The sequence below is a fragment of the Orcinus orca genome, chromosome 4, assembly GCF_937001465.1.
Source record: "Orcinus orca chromosome 4, mOrcOrc1.1, whole genome shotgun sequence".
NCBI classification, from domain to species: Eukaryota; Metazoa; Chordata; class Mammalia; order Artiodactyla; family Delphinidae; genus Orcinus; species Orcinus orca.
In genome coordinates, this window is record NC_064562.1 from 154838611 (window position 1) to 154853179 (window position 14569).

The window sequence follows — 14569 nt, forward strand, 5'->3', positions numbered from 1 at the left end:
GCTCTATGCGTACGTGTATCCCCATATCCCCTCCCTCTTGCGTCTCCCTCCCACCCTCTTTAATCCCACCCATGTAGATGGTTGCAAAGCACTGAGCTGATCTCCCTGTGCTATGCAGCTGCTTCCCACTAGCCATCTGTTTTACATTTCGTAGTGTACATATGTCAATGCTACTGTCCACTTCATCCCAGCTTACCCTTCCCCCTCCCCATGTCCTCAAGTCCATTCTCTATGTTTGTGTCTTTATTCCTGTCCTACCCCTAAGTTCATCAGAACCAGTTTTTTTTTTTTTTAGATTTTTTAGACGTGCTACCATATGGTATTTGTTTTTCTCTTTCTGACTTACTTCACTCTGTATGACAGACTCTAGATCCATCCACCTCATTACAAACAGCTCAATTTCGTTTCTTTTTATGGCTGAGTAATATTCCATTGTATATCTGTGCCACATCTTCTTTATCCATTCCTCTGTCGATGGACACTTAGGTTGCTTCCATGTCCTGGCTATTGTAAATAGAGCTGCAATGAACATTGTGGTACATGACTCTTTTTGAATTATGGTTTTCTCAGGGTATATGCCCAGTAGTGGGATTGCTGGGTCACATGGTAGTTCTACTTTTAGTTTTTTAAGGAACCTCCATACTGTCCTCCATAGTGGCTGTACCAATGTACATTCCCACCAACAGTGCAGGAGGGTTCCCTTTTCGCCACACCCTCTCCAGCATTTACTGTTTGTAGATTTTTTGATGATGGCAATTCTGACCAGTGTGAGGTGATACCTCATTGTAGTTTTGACTTGCATTTCTCTAAAGATTAGTGATGTTGGGCATCTTTTCATGTGTTTTTTGGCAATCTGTGTGTCTTCTTTGGAGAAATGTCTATTTAGGTTTTCTGCCCATTTTTTGGATTGGGTTGTTTGTTTTTTTGATATTGAGCTGCATGAGCTGCTTGTAAAATTTGGAGATTAATCCTTTGTCAGTTGCTTTGTTTGTAAATATTTTCTCCCATTCTGAGGGTTGTCTTTTGGTCTTGTTTACGGTTTCCTTTGCAGTGCAAAAGCTTTTAAGTTTCATTAGGTCTCATTTGTTTATTTTTGGTTTTATTTCCATTTCTCTAGGAGGTGGGTCAAAAAGGATCTTGCTGTGATTTATGTCATTGAGTGTTCTGCCTACGTTTTCCTCTACGAGTTTTATAGTGTCTGGCCTTACATTTAGGTCTTTAATCCATTTGGAGTTTATTTTTGTGTGTGGTGTTAGAAAATGTTCTAACTTTATTCTTTCACATGTAGCTGTCCATTTTTCCCAGCACCACTTATTGAAGAGGCTTTCTTTTCTCCTTTGTATACTCTTGCCTCCTTTATCAAAGATAAGGTGACCTCATGTGCGTGGGTTTACCTCTGGACTTTCTATCCTGTTCCATTAATCTACATTTCTGTTTTTGTGCCAGTACCATACTGTCTTGATTACTGTAGCTTTGTAGTATAGTAGTCTGGGAGCCTGATTCCTCCAGCTCTGTTTTTGTTTCTCAAGATTGCTGTGTCTATTCGGAGTCTTTTGTGATTCCATACAAATTGTGCAATTTTTGTTCTAGTTCTGTGAAAAATGTAACGGCAATTGCTTTTAAAAAGCCTCCAGTGGAAGTGCCATTTGAGCTGAGGCGTGAAGGTGGAGTTTTGTCTAGGTGAGGTGAGGTGAGGCTTTCCAGGGCAAAACACAGCAAACTGCAAAAACCCCAAGGTGAAAGGGGGCAGCATACATGGGGAACGGAGCTAGGTGTGATCTGCGTGGATAAACACACAGGAAGAGGGAAATCGGCTCAGATGAGGGTGAAGAGGCAAACGGGGGAAGACCACGCACCCTGAGGCCTGGGTTAGGAGGCAGAGTGTAAGCCACTGGAGGACTGTTGGGACTAGAGCAGAGCAACGTGATCTGTTTGGACAGGTTCTGGGTGAGAAGTGCTGGGATAGTTTTACAGTCCAGGCTCACACCATAGCAGACTGGCCTACAGTGGGGGTAGTGGAGGTGCTGGCTGAGTCCAGTTAGTCACATAAACAGTATACAGAGATCTGTTCACCTCATTTCTTGTGAGGAGCGTTATCATCAACCTTTCAATTTTTACAATGTGATAAGACTCTTTAGTTGCCTTTAATCTGATTACTAGTGCAGTTAAGAATCTTTTCCTATGCTTACTGGCATATTTCAATTTCTTTCTATGTGGATTTCTTTATATCCTTTGTCCAGTTGCTCCTGGATTGTTGCCCTTGATTGGATCCTCTTTACATATCATGGGGTTCACATCTTGTTAACTGTAAATAATTTTTCCATTTATTGTCTGTCAGTTGACTTTGTTTATAATGTCTCCCACCACTTGGGGTTGAGTCTACCCACCCTTTCCTCTGGGCTTTTATAAGGTACCTCCCTCCTCTTCACACTAGTTTGGGTTCACACGGACATTTTTAAGAAGGGCAGGGACTACCTGGTATCCCCTTCACCCCAGGAAACATGTAGGCAGCAAAAAAGTTGCAGCTGAGAGCCCAGGAATTTTGAGCGCTTGTCTGTCATCTCCTTGGAGGTTTCCCTGGGGTTGCTGTGGTCTTGGGAACAGCAGTTTCCTGACTTCTGAGAATTAAGGAGGGCTCTGCAGAGACTATTAAAAGAGAATTTGATCTGGTCACCTTATTCTGTGTAACACAGTGTTGCTGTATAACACAGTGTGACCAAGCAACGCTCTGGAACTAGGCAAACATAAGGTTATGCTCGGTTTCTGATGCCAGCTGTGAGATTTCACACTTCAAGCCTGTTTCCTCATCTGGGAAATGGAGAAGAGAGTGGCACCAACATCATGGAGCTTCCATGGGGCTGTGGTAAGAGTGTACAAGACAGTGCCTGCACCACGGGTGCACCACAGCCAGTGGTAACTGCCGCTGTTACAACTATAAATTCCCAGGAAAAGGAAAGGCATTCAAAAATCAGTTACAATGTTTTAGAAGGAAGCTACTGCAGCATCTTAACATGTGAACATGCTACTAGAGACATTAGTCTTGAAATTTTAAAACTGGTGTCTCGTGGCAATTGCATCAGCACCTCCAGATGAACTAAGTCCCTTCCTAGGTGGAGGCAGGGCAGGGGACACACTCCTTAGCCAGCACTACCTGATCCTATCAAATTCCAGAGCAAGGTAACCCTAACTCCAGGATGGACTTCCTGTATACTAGCTCCTCCCTGATAGAGAATGAGGAGCAAGAACCTGCAAAGGATCCAAAACAAAACACTGGTTTGGTAAAATGAAACCAAAGGGAGGGCCACACCGGCCAATGTGCAAGACTGAACAGAACCTGGAGCCACCACGCTCACTTACATTTTTTCTTACAAATCTGCCCAGATTCCTAACAACTCTTTTCTTATCAGAACAAAGGAGGAATGGGTTCCTCCCACACTTCTGACAGGACAGGTAAAGAAAGCAGTGATCCCGGTGGTCAGGAGCCTGGATGCCTTGCTTCCAGCTTCCACAGGACTTGTTTCAGCAGAACGACTGCACCCCTAAAGGCTGTTCCCAAGCATCCTGACTACAGGTGGCCTCCCCGACTCCCCATCACTCTCCATCACATTCTCCTCCTCAATTTCTTCCATAGCATTTATCACCTCCTGAAACAATTTTGATTATTTATTTGTATACTTACATATTTTCTGTCCCCTCAATTAGAAAGTAAGCTTCATGAGGACAGGACAGTTGCTGTCTTGTTTTTTCACTGAATCCCTCTTATCTAGAACAGCACACAGTACATATAGATCCTCAATAAATATTGAATGAAGGCCAAACCACATCCAAAAGAGGCAGAGAGAATGGGAAACTCAAGAAAAAAAAGTCAGTAAAAGATGCGGCATGAACCCCTTCAATCCCAGACTGCTTTACTCACCCAGTAAACATTTGCTGAGTAACTACTAATGCTGCCCCCAAGCTTTAAATCAAGAAGTGACACCTTCTCACCAACTAATAAGGTGTCACACGATCATCCACAGATGTAAGGTTCAGCCAGAGACTTCTACACCATACCGGCCTGCAGTATATTCACAAACTTTTAAGGTCCTCTGTCCTTTTCTGATCCCACTTCTTTACTCAACCTTCGGGTCTAAGTGTGAATGCAATTTCCTCAGACAGGCTTTTCTGAACCACCCCAATCTAAATTGAGCCCCCAACCAGCACAGAACATCACGCTCTGTTCTTTTTCATTATGCATTAATCACACTTTGTAACTGCACATTTACTTGTATGTTCATTTGTTTAATGGCTACGTCTCTCATTAGAGACTGAAAGTTCCATGAAGGCAGAGATGTTATTTTCAAAAAAAAACTTGTTTTTGAGCAAATCAATAAAGCTTTACTCTTCTCTTTCCCCACAGTTTTTAAGTAAAGCAGTAAAGCATATGTACTTCAAAGGCACTCCCACTAGCCTGAACACCTGAAGGCGGTTTATAGAGTAAAAACAGGTATCTGTGAGGCCAGATCATGTTGGTTTGGTCACTGTGTATACTAAAATTTTGTACAAGTTATTTAACTTATCTGAATTTGCTTCCTCATCCATAAAGTCAAGTGACTGAACTAGATAACCCTAGAGGCTCCTCCCAGAATTCTAACTGACCCCCTGATGATTAAAGAAGATAGCAGGTTAGCAAGGAGCATGGTATCTCTTGGATTAGATTGGCCTAGATGATCTGGCTCTAAATGTTATGCTTCCCATGAAGCATGAGCTGTTGGCTACCTTTACAGAGGGCATAAATCATGGGTCTTAGTTCCATCCTATCTGGGAGGCTTTTTCAGCATTCTATTGCCCCAGCCAAGTTGACAGCACCAAACTAATTTCCACTTAGTTAAAACTGGGACTCCAAGTAACAGACTACAGAGAGCCCCTCTAACCCTCTGAAAGAGCCAAACCATGATGTATAATACGTTCAGTCAAACTCTTTACCTTGATTCGAGGCATAGTAACTGTAGGTGGCTTTGCTTCAGCCACAAAACTGTGAGATGATCCTTTTTCCACAAGATAAGTTGTGTAGGGCATAAATTTCACACCCTTTGACCCAAACACAAAGTCATCTCTCAAGGCGTCTATCAGCATAATAACAACTTTACTGAAGAGAGGTGGTGGGAGCTTGGTCCAGTTGGAAATGGCTCCTAAGAGTGTTTGAAAAAGAAAAAGAAAATTGAATTTAACCTTTATTTAGCATTCAAGCACCTTATAATCTAGTTTCTGCTTACTTCTCCAGCACATACTCTGTCACACCTACATATCCTGAGCCAAAGAAAAAGGCCTGTTCTTGGGAAACAACGCTGGGATCAGCTTACTTGGGCAACAAGTAAGCTCAGGGAGCCCTAATATTATGTAGTGAATTCCCCTTAGCATGATGGGGAGTACTGGCACAGAGGAGTCCCTTCGTGAGTATCCTGGAATGGGACATTAGGGAGATTGCCCTAAAACACAGTGTTGCAGGTAGGGGATGGGCGAGCATTTACAAACTGTCTTTCCATGGTTAGAAGCTGGTATTGTGTGGATTTGATCCAAAACGTGAGTTCCTTTACCTAAGATATACTGTTGGGAGGGAGGGGCCTAGGCAGGGAGGTCTTAACTACTGGAAAAAACGGGGTCTTAGAGGAATGCCATAGAAGAAAACACGAGAGGTCGGCAGCAATCTTATCTGTTGTGTCTTCCTGAGCAAAAAGGGTGCCTGGAACAGGCAGTGACCCAAACATCTGCTCAGGTAAGGGGGTTGGGGTGTCACTGGATGAGTAGAGCTGGGGAGACGCTTACTCTTTACGGGTATGGAGATCTTCCTTTGCGGTGACCAGGGAGGAGGATCTTAGTAGGGCTGGTAGTGGTGCTTGCCACAAACTTGTAGGATACATAAAAGGAGGCTGGAACGGTAAGAAGGGGACCCTAGGGGGTGGGGACCAGAATGGAAGAGACCACCCGGGAGCCGCGGGAAGATGTCCAAGAGGTGAGGCTCATAAGGAGGGTCCTCCGGGAAGAGTGGGGCCCGGGGAGCAGAGACGCCCGGGGAGCGGTCCATACCAGCCGAGGGTTCGGGCGCCGGGGACTCTGTTTGGTGCTCCGTCCCGGAAAAGGAACAAACGGGAGCCGGGAAGAATCCTCGGAGGAAGAGCGCGACCCCGAGCACCTCGATCACTACGCAGCAGGCGGCGAAGGTCCCGGAGCCCAGCCGCATCGTGCCCACCCGCCCGGCCGGGATCCGGGTTCCCGGACTCCAAGTCACGTCTCGCCCAAAAGCACCGGCTTCCGCCTCCAGGGAGCCGCCTCCGAGCAAGCGCGAGCGGGAGGTCAGGACAGGTGCCCAGCGTCCCCGCGTCTGCCGTCGCGCCGGAAATACGCGCCAGCGTCCGGGCGCTTCCGGGGCAGGGCGGCCCTGAGCTCACGGGCGTCTTGTGTACTTCAGGGGCGTCAGCCGGCAAGGCACCGCCAGCCCCGTGTTAGGGTGTGAGCCCCTCCGGCTGTCTCGGGTTTATGGAGTCTATGCTGTGTGCCGTGCCTCCTGCCAGGAGCTGTCACGCATTTTGCCGCGTTTGCTCTTCGGCAGCCTGCTGAGTCAGGTGCCGTCGCCCTGAGAGCCCTCGTGTGTCTTGGGCAGGTCTGTGCAGAGGACGCCGTCTCCGACCACGGCTTCGAGTTGGGCTGCCGTTACCTCGCTAAGTGACCTCCAGAAGGCAAGCAGACTTCCTGGGTCTGGGTGTCCCTGTGCGGGATTGGACCTCGGGACTTTCTTGGGGCCGCATCCAGACCCCTTTACTGCCTGGTGCCTCCATCTCCGGCTTCTGGGTGTGCTGGGGGCCAACAGCTCACAGCCGCCCCCTTCTCTGAATAGTTAATTGTCCTTGGGGAACTGCTGCGCCCTGGAAGTTACCACTCCCCAAACGCCTGGAGCTCATGGCTGACTGGGGTTGCAGTATAAAGGCCCAGCTCCTTTGCCTCCAAGAGAGTTGACTCGTGCTATTCGTGCTCCGAGCTCCTCTGGAATGAAGTTGAAGGTAGTCTTAAGCTAAGACCACATCCCTGCTGCTTTCTCCTGTTTTCTTCACATCCTCCTCCCCAGAGCCTTCCCTTGTTAAGGCTTATGCACCCGACCTCCCTTCTAAGGCTCTCCTTTAAGGAGACTAGGCCCAAGGCAGACTCCAAGGTGTGTCTCCGAGCCTTAAATGTGATGAGTCTATAACGAGTCAGTTTTCCCAAGCTCTGACGATGACAGTCTAAGCTTCTACCACCTTCTCACCAGTACACAGTAACCATGCGTGTTGATAATAACCATTTAATGACAGCTGAGGTTTATCTAGTTTATCACCTGCCGGGCACTAGATCAAGCCCTTTAAATGGATTATTTTATTTGGTTAACACAACAACACTTTGAAGTAGGTAGTTTTATTATTTTTTATTGCAGACAAAGAAATGATGTCAGAATGTAAAGTAGCATATCCAAAGTAACACAGCTAAACAGCCACAGAGCCAAGATTCAGAGCTATCAGTCTGACTCTGAGCCTGAGCTTTGAATCTCCACACTTTGCTAACATCTCAGAAAAACAAAAAACATCTTGTCCCTTCCAGTGGTTCTTGTTATGGGCTCAAGTGGGCGCTCCCCAAAATTCATATATTGAAGGCCTAACCCTCAGTAGGTCATAACGTGATTTTATTTGGAGACAGTGCTTTTAAAGATATAATTAAGTCAAAATGAGGTCATTTGGGTGGGCTCTAATCCTATGTGACTGGTGTCCTTAGAAAAGAGATTGGGACACACAGGCACGGAGGGAAGACCATGTGCACACATGGTGAGAAGGTGGCCATCTAGGAGCCAAGGAGAAAGGCCTGAGGAGAAACAAACACTACCAACACCTTGATCTTGGACTTCTGGCCTTTGGAACTGTCAGAAAGTAAATTTCTGTTGCTTAAACCACGCAATCTGTGGTACTTTATTATGGCAGCCCTAGCAAATAAATACAGTCTGTATTAGATTTATATCTCTTCATAACAAATACCACAAACTTAGTAACTTAAAACTAAGTTTTATGATTTATGATCTCAGTGTCTGTGGGTGAGGAGCCTGGGCATAGCTTGGTGGGTCCTCTGCAAGGTTGCATTCGAGGTATTGGCTAGGGCTGTGTTTGCATCTGGAGTCTCGACTGGGGAAGGATCCAGTTCCACTCTCACTCAGGTTGTTGACAGAATTCATTTCCTTGCAGCAGTAGGACTGAGGCCCTGGCTTCCTGCTAGCCGCTAGCCAGAGGCCACCCTTGACTCCTAGACACATAGGCCTCCCTAAATAGCCTTTGACGTTTCTGTGAATTAAAACTATGATATTCTAGGTTTATGTATAAAATAGATAACTAGTGAGAACCGACTGTGTAGCACAGAGAACTCTACTTGGTGTTCTGTGGTGACCTGGATGGGAAGGACGTCCAGGAGGGAGGGGATGTATGTGTACGTAAGGCTGATTCACTTTTCTGTACAGCAGAAACTAACACAACGTTGTAAAGCAACTATACTCCAGAAACAAACAAACAAACAAAACTCCTAGGTGACACAGAATCAGTGATCCCTGGGAATCCCTCTGGCAGTGTGTCGTTATTCAGCTGGGCATGGCTGGGGGAGATGCAGACACTGGGTGGGGGTCAGACCTTACAGGGGCTGCTGAACATCTCTGTTCCTTTTCCTTTCCGGTCCAGGAGTGAGAATCCAGAATAATGAGAGGACAGCCAGCAGGAGAAGGAAGTCCCCGGGAGGCGAGTTGGTCTGTTTGTATTTTCCTTATTTTAACATGCATTTTGTTATTGTGTGCTTTTGCTAGGAAATCACCAATTTCCTGTGGATTTCCAGTTTGATGCAATAGGTTTCTCTTATTTGAGTTTTAATTTTTCCTCTTTCTCTAGTTTTCAACAGAATTGTCACAATTACGAACAAATATGGGTACCTTATTGTTAACTAAAATCCATATTTTATTTGGGTTCCCTTCGTTCTTCCATTTTGTGTCCTAGGATCCCATCCAGGGTATCCCATGGCATTGAGTCATAATGTCACTTTAGTATGTTTTCGGCTTTGACATTTTCTCACACTGTCCTTCACTCTATGACCTCAGCAGTGTTGAGGTGGACTAGTCAGGTATTTCGTAGATTGTCCCGCATTGGGATTTACTTGGTGTTTTTCTTGTGATTAAAATGGGGTCACGGGTTTTGAGGAAGCAGATCACAGGGGTAAAGTGCTTTCTTGTGACTTTATATCGTGGGAACATACATCAGGGCAACTTATCACTGTTCATGTTAGCTTTGCCCTTCTGGCTCAGGTAGTGTTTGTCAGATTTTCCCCACTGTGAAGTTCCTTTTTCCCTAAGTCTGTACTGTGTGTCTTCTTTAGGATGAAGCCACTGTGTGGCACCCACACTTCAGGAGAGGGGAGTATTTTATTTACCGCTGCTGTGTACTAACATTTGAAATTGGGCAGTGTGACCCTCCAACTTTGAATTTCTTGTGAAAAATTGTTTTAGCTCTTTGGGGTCTCTAGAAATTCCGTATTTTGGCGTTTCACATTTTGCTCCCCTTCACATGGATGTACCCCAGTTTCCTTATGCATCCATCTACTGAAGACATCCTGATTCCATTTAGGTTTAGACATTATGAGTAGAGTTTCCGTGCACAATAGCATCCTTGTTTTTGTTTGGATAGAGTTTTACAAAGCAGTTGTGTAATTATTGAAGGTGTGAGAAGTTGTGTAATTATCTCAAGGTGTGAGACTTGTTTGGCTTTGGAAAATCCTGCCAAACTGTATCTCAAGGCCGTCTACGCGTTCCATCGGCGATGAAGGAGAGCTGTTGTTCCCCACCCTCCAGTGATCAGGGTCGTCCTTGTGGGAGGAGGTTAGTAGTTCTCATAGGTCCGTATCGCTGTCTTGCTTTACTTTGTGATTCCCTAATGGTATATGATGTTGATCATGTTTTTGTCCACTTATTATCTGTTTATCTTCTTTGGCCAGACATCTATTCAGATCTTCACCCATTTTTAATGCAGTTGTTTGTTTTACAGTTCTTTGTATAATTTGAGTACAAATTCTTTATCAGATATGTGTTTTGCAAATATTTTTCTCCCAGTTTATTGCTTGTTTTTCAGTTTTCTGGAAAAGGCATTTCACCGAGTAGAAATTTTTAATTTTATAAAGAACACGTTACTGGGATAAACCATAATGGAAAAGAATGTATATATGTGTATAATAACTGAGTCACTTTGCTGTATAGCAGAAATTAACACAACATTGTATGGTTTTTTTTGTTTGTTTGTTTGTTTTTTTGCGGTGCGCGGGCCCCTCACTGTTGTGGCCTCTCCCGTTGCGGAGCACAGGCTCCGGACGCGCAGGCTCAGCGGCCATGGCTCACGGGCCCAGCCGCTCCGCGGCATGTGGGATCTTCGCAGACCGGGGCACGAACCTGCGTCCCCTGCATCGGCAGGCGGACTCTCAACCACTGCGCCACCAGGGAAGCCCTAACACAACATTGTAAATCAACTATACTTCAATAAAAAAAATTAATTTACAAAGAACATGTTACTAACTTTTTTCCTTTTGTGCATTGGCTTTTTGTGTTGTGTGTTAAAAGTCAAACCTCATGATCTATGTGCCCAAACCCATGGTCATGTAGATTTTCTTCTATGTTTTCTTTTATAGTTTTTATAGTTTTATATTTTAAATTTGTCTGTGGACACTTTGGAATGACTTTTGGTGTAAGTTGCAAAGTCTGTGTCTACATTCATTTCATTGCATATGGTTTCTGATTGTTCTATACCTATTTTTCAAGAAGTCATGGCATATTTGCTGCCATATGTTTGAATTTCCAAACATTAGTGGATTCAGCAGGACGGCCAGCAGGGAACTCGGTCTCCTCTGAACTGGGAGTGGGTGCAGCCTGCATTTCCCACTTTGCCAGCACAGGGTGACAAGCCCACTCCTCTTACCAGTGCGCACCTGCCTTTTCTGCACACAGGGCTGGCCCTGTGCGCAGCTGACAGGAGCCTGGCCTCCTCAGGAACCTCCAAGGATTTGGCTTCGGGACAGTGCAGGGCTGCATCCACGTTGAGACGAGCTCGGTTTCCTCAGGACTGGCTGGGAGGTGCCTCCCTGGGAGAAAAAGGTGAGGAAAAGGTGGGGAGAAGCTTGCTGTGCTGACTGCCTGGCTGACTGCCTGGGGTGGGTGTCTGTTTCCAGAGGACCCAGCAGAGGAGGGGCTTGATGTGGAAAACTGTGGGTTTTAGTGAGTTTTGTGTGTGCTGCAGTGTCCCGTGTCCTCCTTTGGCTTGTGATGTTCCATTTTCCAGGCAGTTTATTGAGGGGACTGTCCTTTCCCTGGGGTATGTCCTTGGCAGCTTTGGCATAAATTAACTGACCACATGTGTGTGGGCTTATTCTTGGGCTCTCTATTCTATTCTTATGGCCCCTTTGTCTCTTTCTGTGTCATTTCTACACTGTTTGGTTACTGTAGCTTCGTAATATGGTTTGAAGTCAGGGAGTGAGTTTCCTCCAGCTGCTGTTCTCCTTTCTCAGGATCCCCTTGGCTGTTCGGGGTCCTTTGTGTTTCCATACAAATGTCAGGACTGTTTGTTCAGTTTCTGGGAAAAATGCCCTTGGCATTTTTGTAGGAATTGCATTGAATGTGTATATTTGGGTAGAATGAACATTTTAGCACTACTAATTCTTTCTATCCACAAGCACAGGGTATCTTTCCATTTATTTACGTCTTCAATTTCTTCATCAATGTCATAACATTTTCAGTGTGCAGGTCTTTCACATCTTTGGGTAAGTTTAATCCTAGGTATTTTGTTCTTCTGATGTTACGGTAAATGGGGTTGTTTTCTTAATTTCTCTAATAGATTTTTGGTGGGTTGATGTGGAAAACTGGAATTAGAAATCCCACTGTTTCTACCACATCCAGGTCATCCAGAACACCCAAGATGGGACTTCCCTGGTGGTGCAGTGGTTAAGAGTCCACCTGCCAATGCACGGGACGTGGGTTCGATCCCTGGTCCACGAAGATCCCACATGCCGCGGGGCAACTAAGCCCATGAGCCACAACTACTGAGCCCGCGTGCGGCAACTACTGAAGCCCGTGCACCTAGAGCCCGTGCTCCTCAACAAGAGAAGCCACCGCAATGAGAAGCCCACGCACGGCAACGAAGAGTAGGCAACGAAGAGTAGCCCCCGCTTTCCGCAACTAGAGAAAGCCTGCGTGCAGCAACGAAGACCCAACGCAACCATAAATAAATAAATTAATTAATTAAAAAAAATAACTAGACTGTCTTTTCTAATCTGCATGTGTTCAGTGTACAATTCTTGTACACCTTTTCCCTCACCTCTATTGGAGGCTGATTCAGAACACATACAACCTCCTGGAGAAACTTGCCCCAACCCTGCTATGTACTGCCACCTAGCTGGCCTGGTACTGAGTCACCAAAAACTTTTGTTCTTTACTTGATTCTTAATTCCTTTAGAATTCATTACTTTACTGTTATAAATGTTTATTGTCCTTGTAATAAATCTTTTAATAAATCATTTTTATTTTAAAAATAAAATATTGTACTTTAATTACTCCATAGATGAGTGATGAATGGATCACACTTGACATATGATTGTAATCTTTTTATAATTATTAAAGTAATACACACATGTTATAAAAAATTGAAATATGACTTAAAGAAAAGAGGTTTGCCAACCCCGCCCCCAGAGGTGGCCATCTTGAACGGTGTGGTGCATCTCTCTCAGGGTCTGTCTGTCTCTGTCTGTCTCTGTCTCTCACACACAAGCAGATTTGTTTACATTTCTGTTGATTTCACATCTGTGTGGTCTTACAGATGGGATCCTGGATGCAGATGGTTGGTCCTCGTGCTTCCCACCTGAAGTCTCCCCTGGAATCAGGGGAGTGGGGGCATTTGAGGGCATTTCCCTCAAAGTATGCCTTAGTGACATCGATTATTTTGAATTAATGTTACTTAAGAAAAGAGCCATGCAAGAGAGACACTTTTTACCTCTTTTTTCTTTTTAGGAAGAAATAAATCTCTCCTGTGAAAGGTACCCCACCTGGGGGCTGAGACCTGAGGGCAGACGGCTGCAGGCGTGCTGGCCCCTGCAAATCAATTCATTTTGGGAACCTTCTGTCGAGACTACTGAGGTGCCAGTTAGCTTTGTGGTGACCAAAGCCAACTCCTGTCTCTGCCTGTTTCTGAGAAAAGGCCTGAGTCTGAGCCATTATAGATTCTCTGGATTTCTTGGCATATGGACTGACCTGCACCCTCTCATCCTGACAGACCCCTTGTAGAAACACCTTCACTTTAAGAGTTCTTTCACCTCATCCAGAAAATAAACAAATTCCCCATCCCCATACCCAACAAACAAGGAGACAGATATCCATCTGCTTTCCTACCTCAGTCACTTCAGAGAGTCACTCTCTTAGAAATACCTTAAGCTCAATGACATACCGCTGTCTCCCTTTCTCTGGCACTATGCCAACCCCGGGTGAGCCCCATCTTATGTGGGCACGACGGCACCACTCAGGTTAGCCGGAGACAGTACCCCAAAGTGGCCTGATGGTACCACCGTACATTGAAAATGACCTACACACCAAATCGGCCTTAAACATGGTGGTCCAGAGACCAGGGATGTGCATGTGCCTCTGATGAAATCACTGCTCAGGAAACCCCAGCATCTATCATCCATCTTCTCCACGTTCTTCTGACCTTTGCTCTTCCTCTTTTCAGCTGATATCTTGCTAGATTGTTCATGGACAAATTAGATCCCATCTGGCAAAAGCAGAATCATCTTCCCAACACATGAGAACAGGCACGGGCCCGCACCCATCTTATCCCTCCTTGCCTGCCCCGCCCGTCATGTCAGAAACGTGTCCCTCCTCCTGTCAGAAGCCAGACGCCAGGTAAAGGACTTAGATGTAAAGGAAACCAGAATATTGTCTTGAGCTACTGACACTTCAAAAAACAAAGCAAAAACAACTCCCCGCCGCCCCACACACAATACAGCAGGTGCAGAAGGGCGTTCTGAACCTTCTCCTCTTCCTTCCTGGAAGCAGCAGATAACATGTCCCCCCGCCACTGCACCCCCACCCCCCAGAGGAAGACGCCTTCCCTCTGCTGGAAGGAGAGTGACATTGCGATCGTCAAGGGCAGACAGTGGAGAGTGAGAGAATTCTGTGCAAACAGACCTTGTTCAACCTAATTCTCAACCTCCTTAGCCTCCCCACATAGTGTAGGTCCTTTTCCACAATCGCCTCTCTGTGTTCAACCCAACAGAAAAGAATTTAGGTTTCGCCACTTCTCTGGGTCTTTCTTCATTTCCTTAGAGGGCGCCCTGGTCAGGAAAAATTGTGGGAAATAAATGTGTATGGTTCTGTCCTGTGAGTCTGTTTCACGCCCATTTAATTCTCAGGACCAGCCGTCAGCTCTAAGAGGGTGGAGGTCAGGTTCGGTCTCGGCCACATCTTCCCTGCCGGCATCTTTGAATTCTACCTCCTTCCTTGGCTTGACTC

At 45.6% G+C, this 14569-nt stretch overlaps 1 protein-coding gene and 1 long non-coding RNA gene across 8 annotated transcripts in view; one reads left to right on the forward strand and one right to left on the reverse strand.

The window, feature by feature from the left end:
* The window catches only part of PIGG (phosphatidylinositol glycan anchor biosynthesis class G), a 40961-nt gene extending 34600 nt beyond the window's left edge, over nucleotides 1–6361 (reverse strand). For all 6 annotated transcript variants that reach the window (XR_007477056.1, XR_004480864.2, XM_004265203.4 and 3 more), the window contains exons 1-2: nucleotides 6067–6361; nucleotides 4966–5171 (exon numbers count right to left, since the gene is read on the reverse strand). Coding sequence is in view for 4 of the 6 variants with exons in the window: in XM_004265203.4 (XP_004265251.1) it covers nucleotides 4966–5171; nucleotides 6067–6220 (360 nt within the window). In the remaining 2 variants the exon portion in view is untranslated. The remainder of the gene's footprint in view (nucleotides 1–4965; nucleotides 5172–6066) is intronic.
* Nucleotides 6362–6478: 117 nt separating this feature from the next.
* On the forward strand, nucleotides 6479–12624 carry LOC117199589 (uncharacterized). Of its 2 annotated transcripts, XR_007477060.1 has the most exons (4): nucleotides 6479–7037; nucleotides 8724–8788; nucleotides 9777–11170; nucleotides 11969–12624. It is a non-coding gene; the product is annotated as an uncharacterized LOC117199589 (long non-coding RNA). The 2 variants fall into 2 exon arrangements; XR_007477059.1 differs by having other exon boundaries at nucleotides 8724–11170.
* Nucleotides 12625–14569: the final 1945 nt, after the last annotated feature.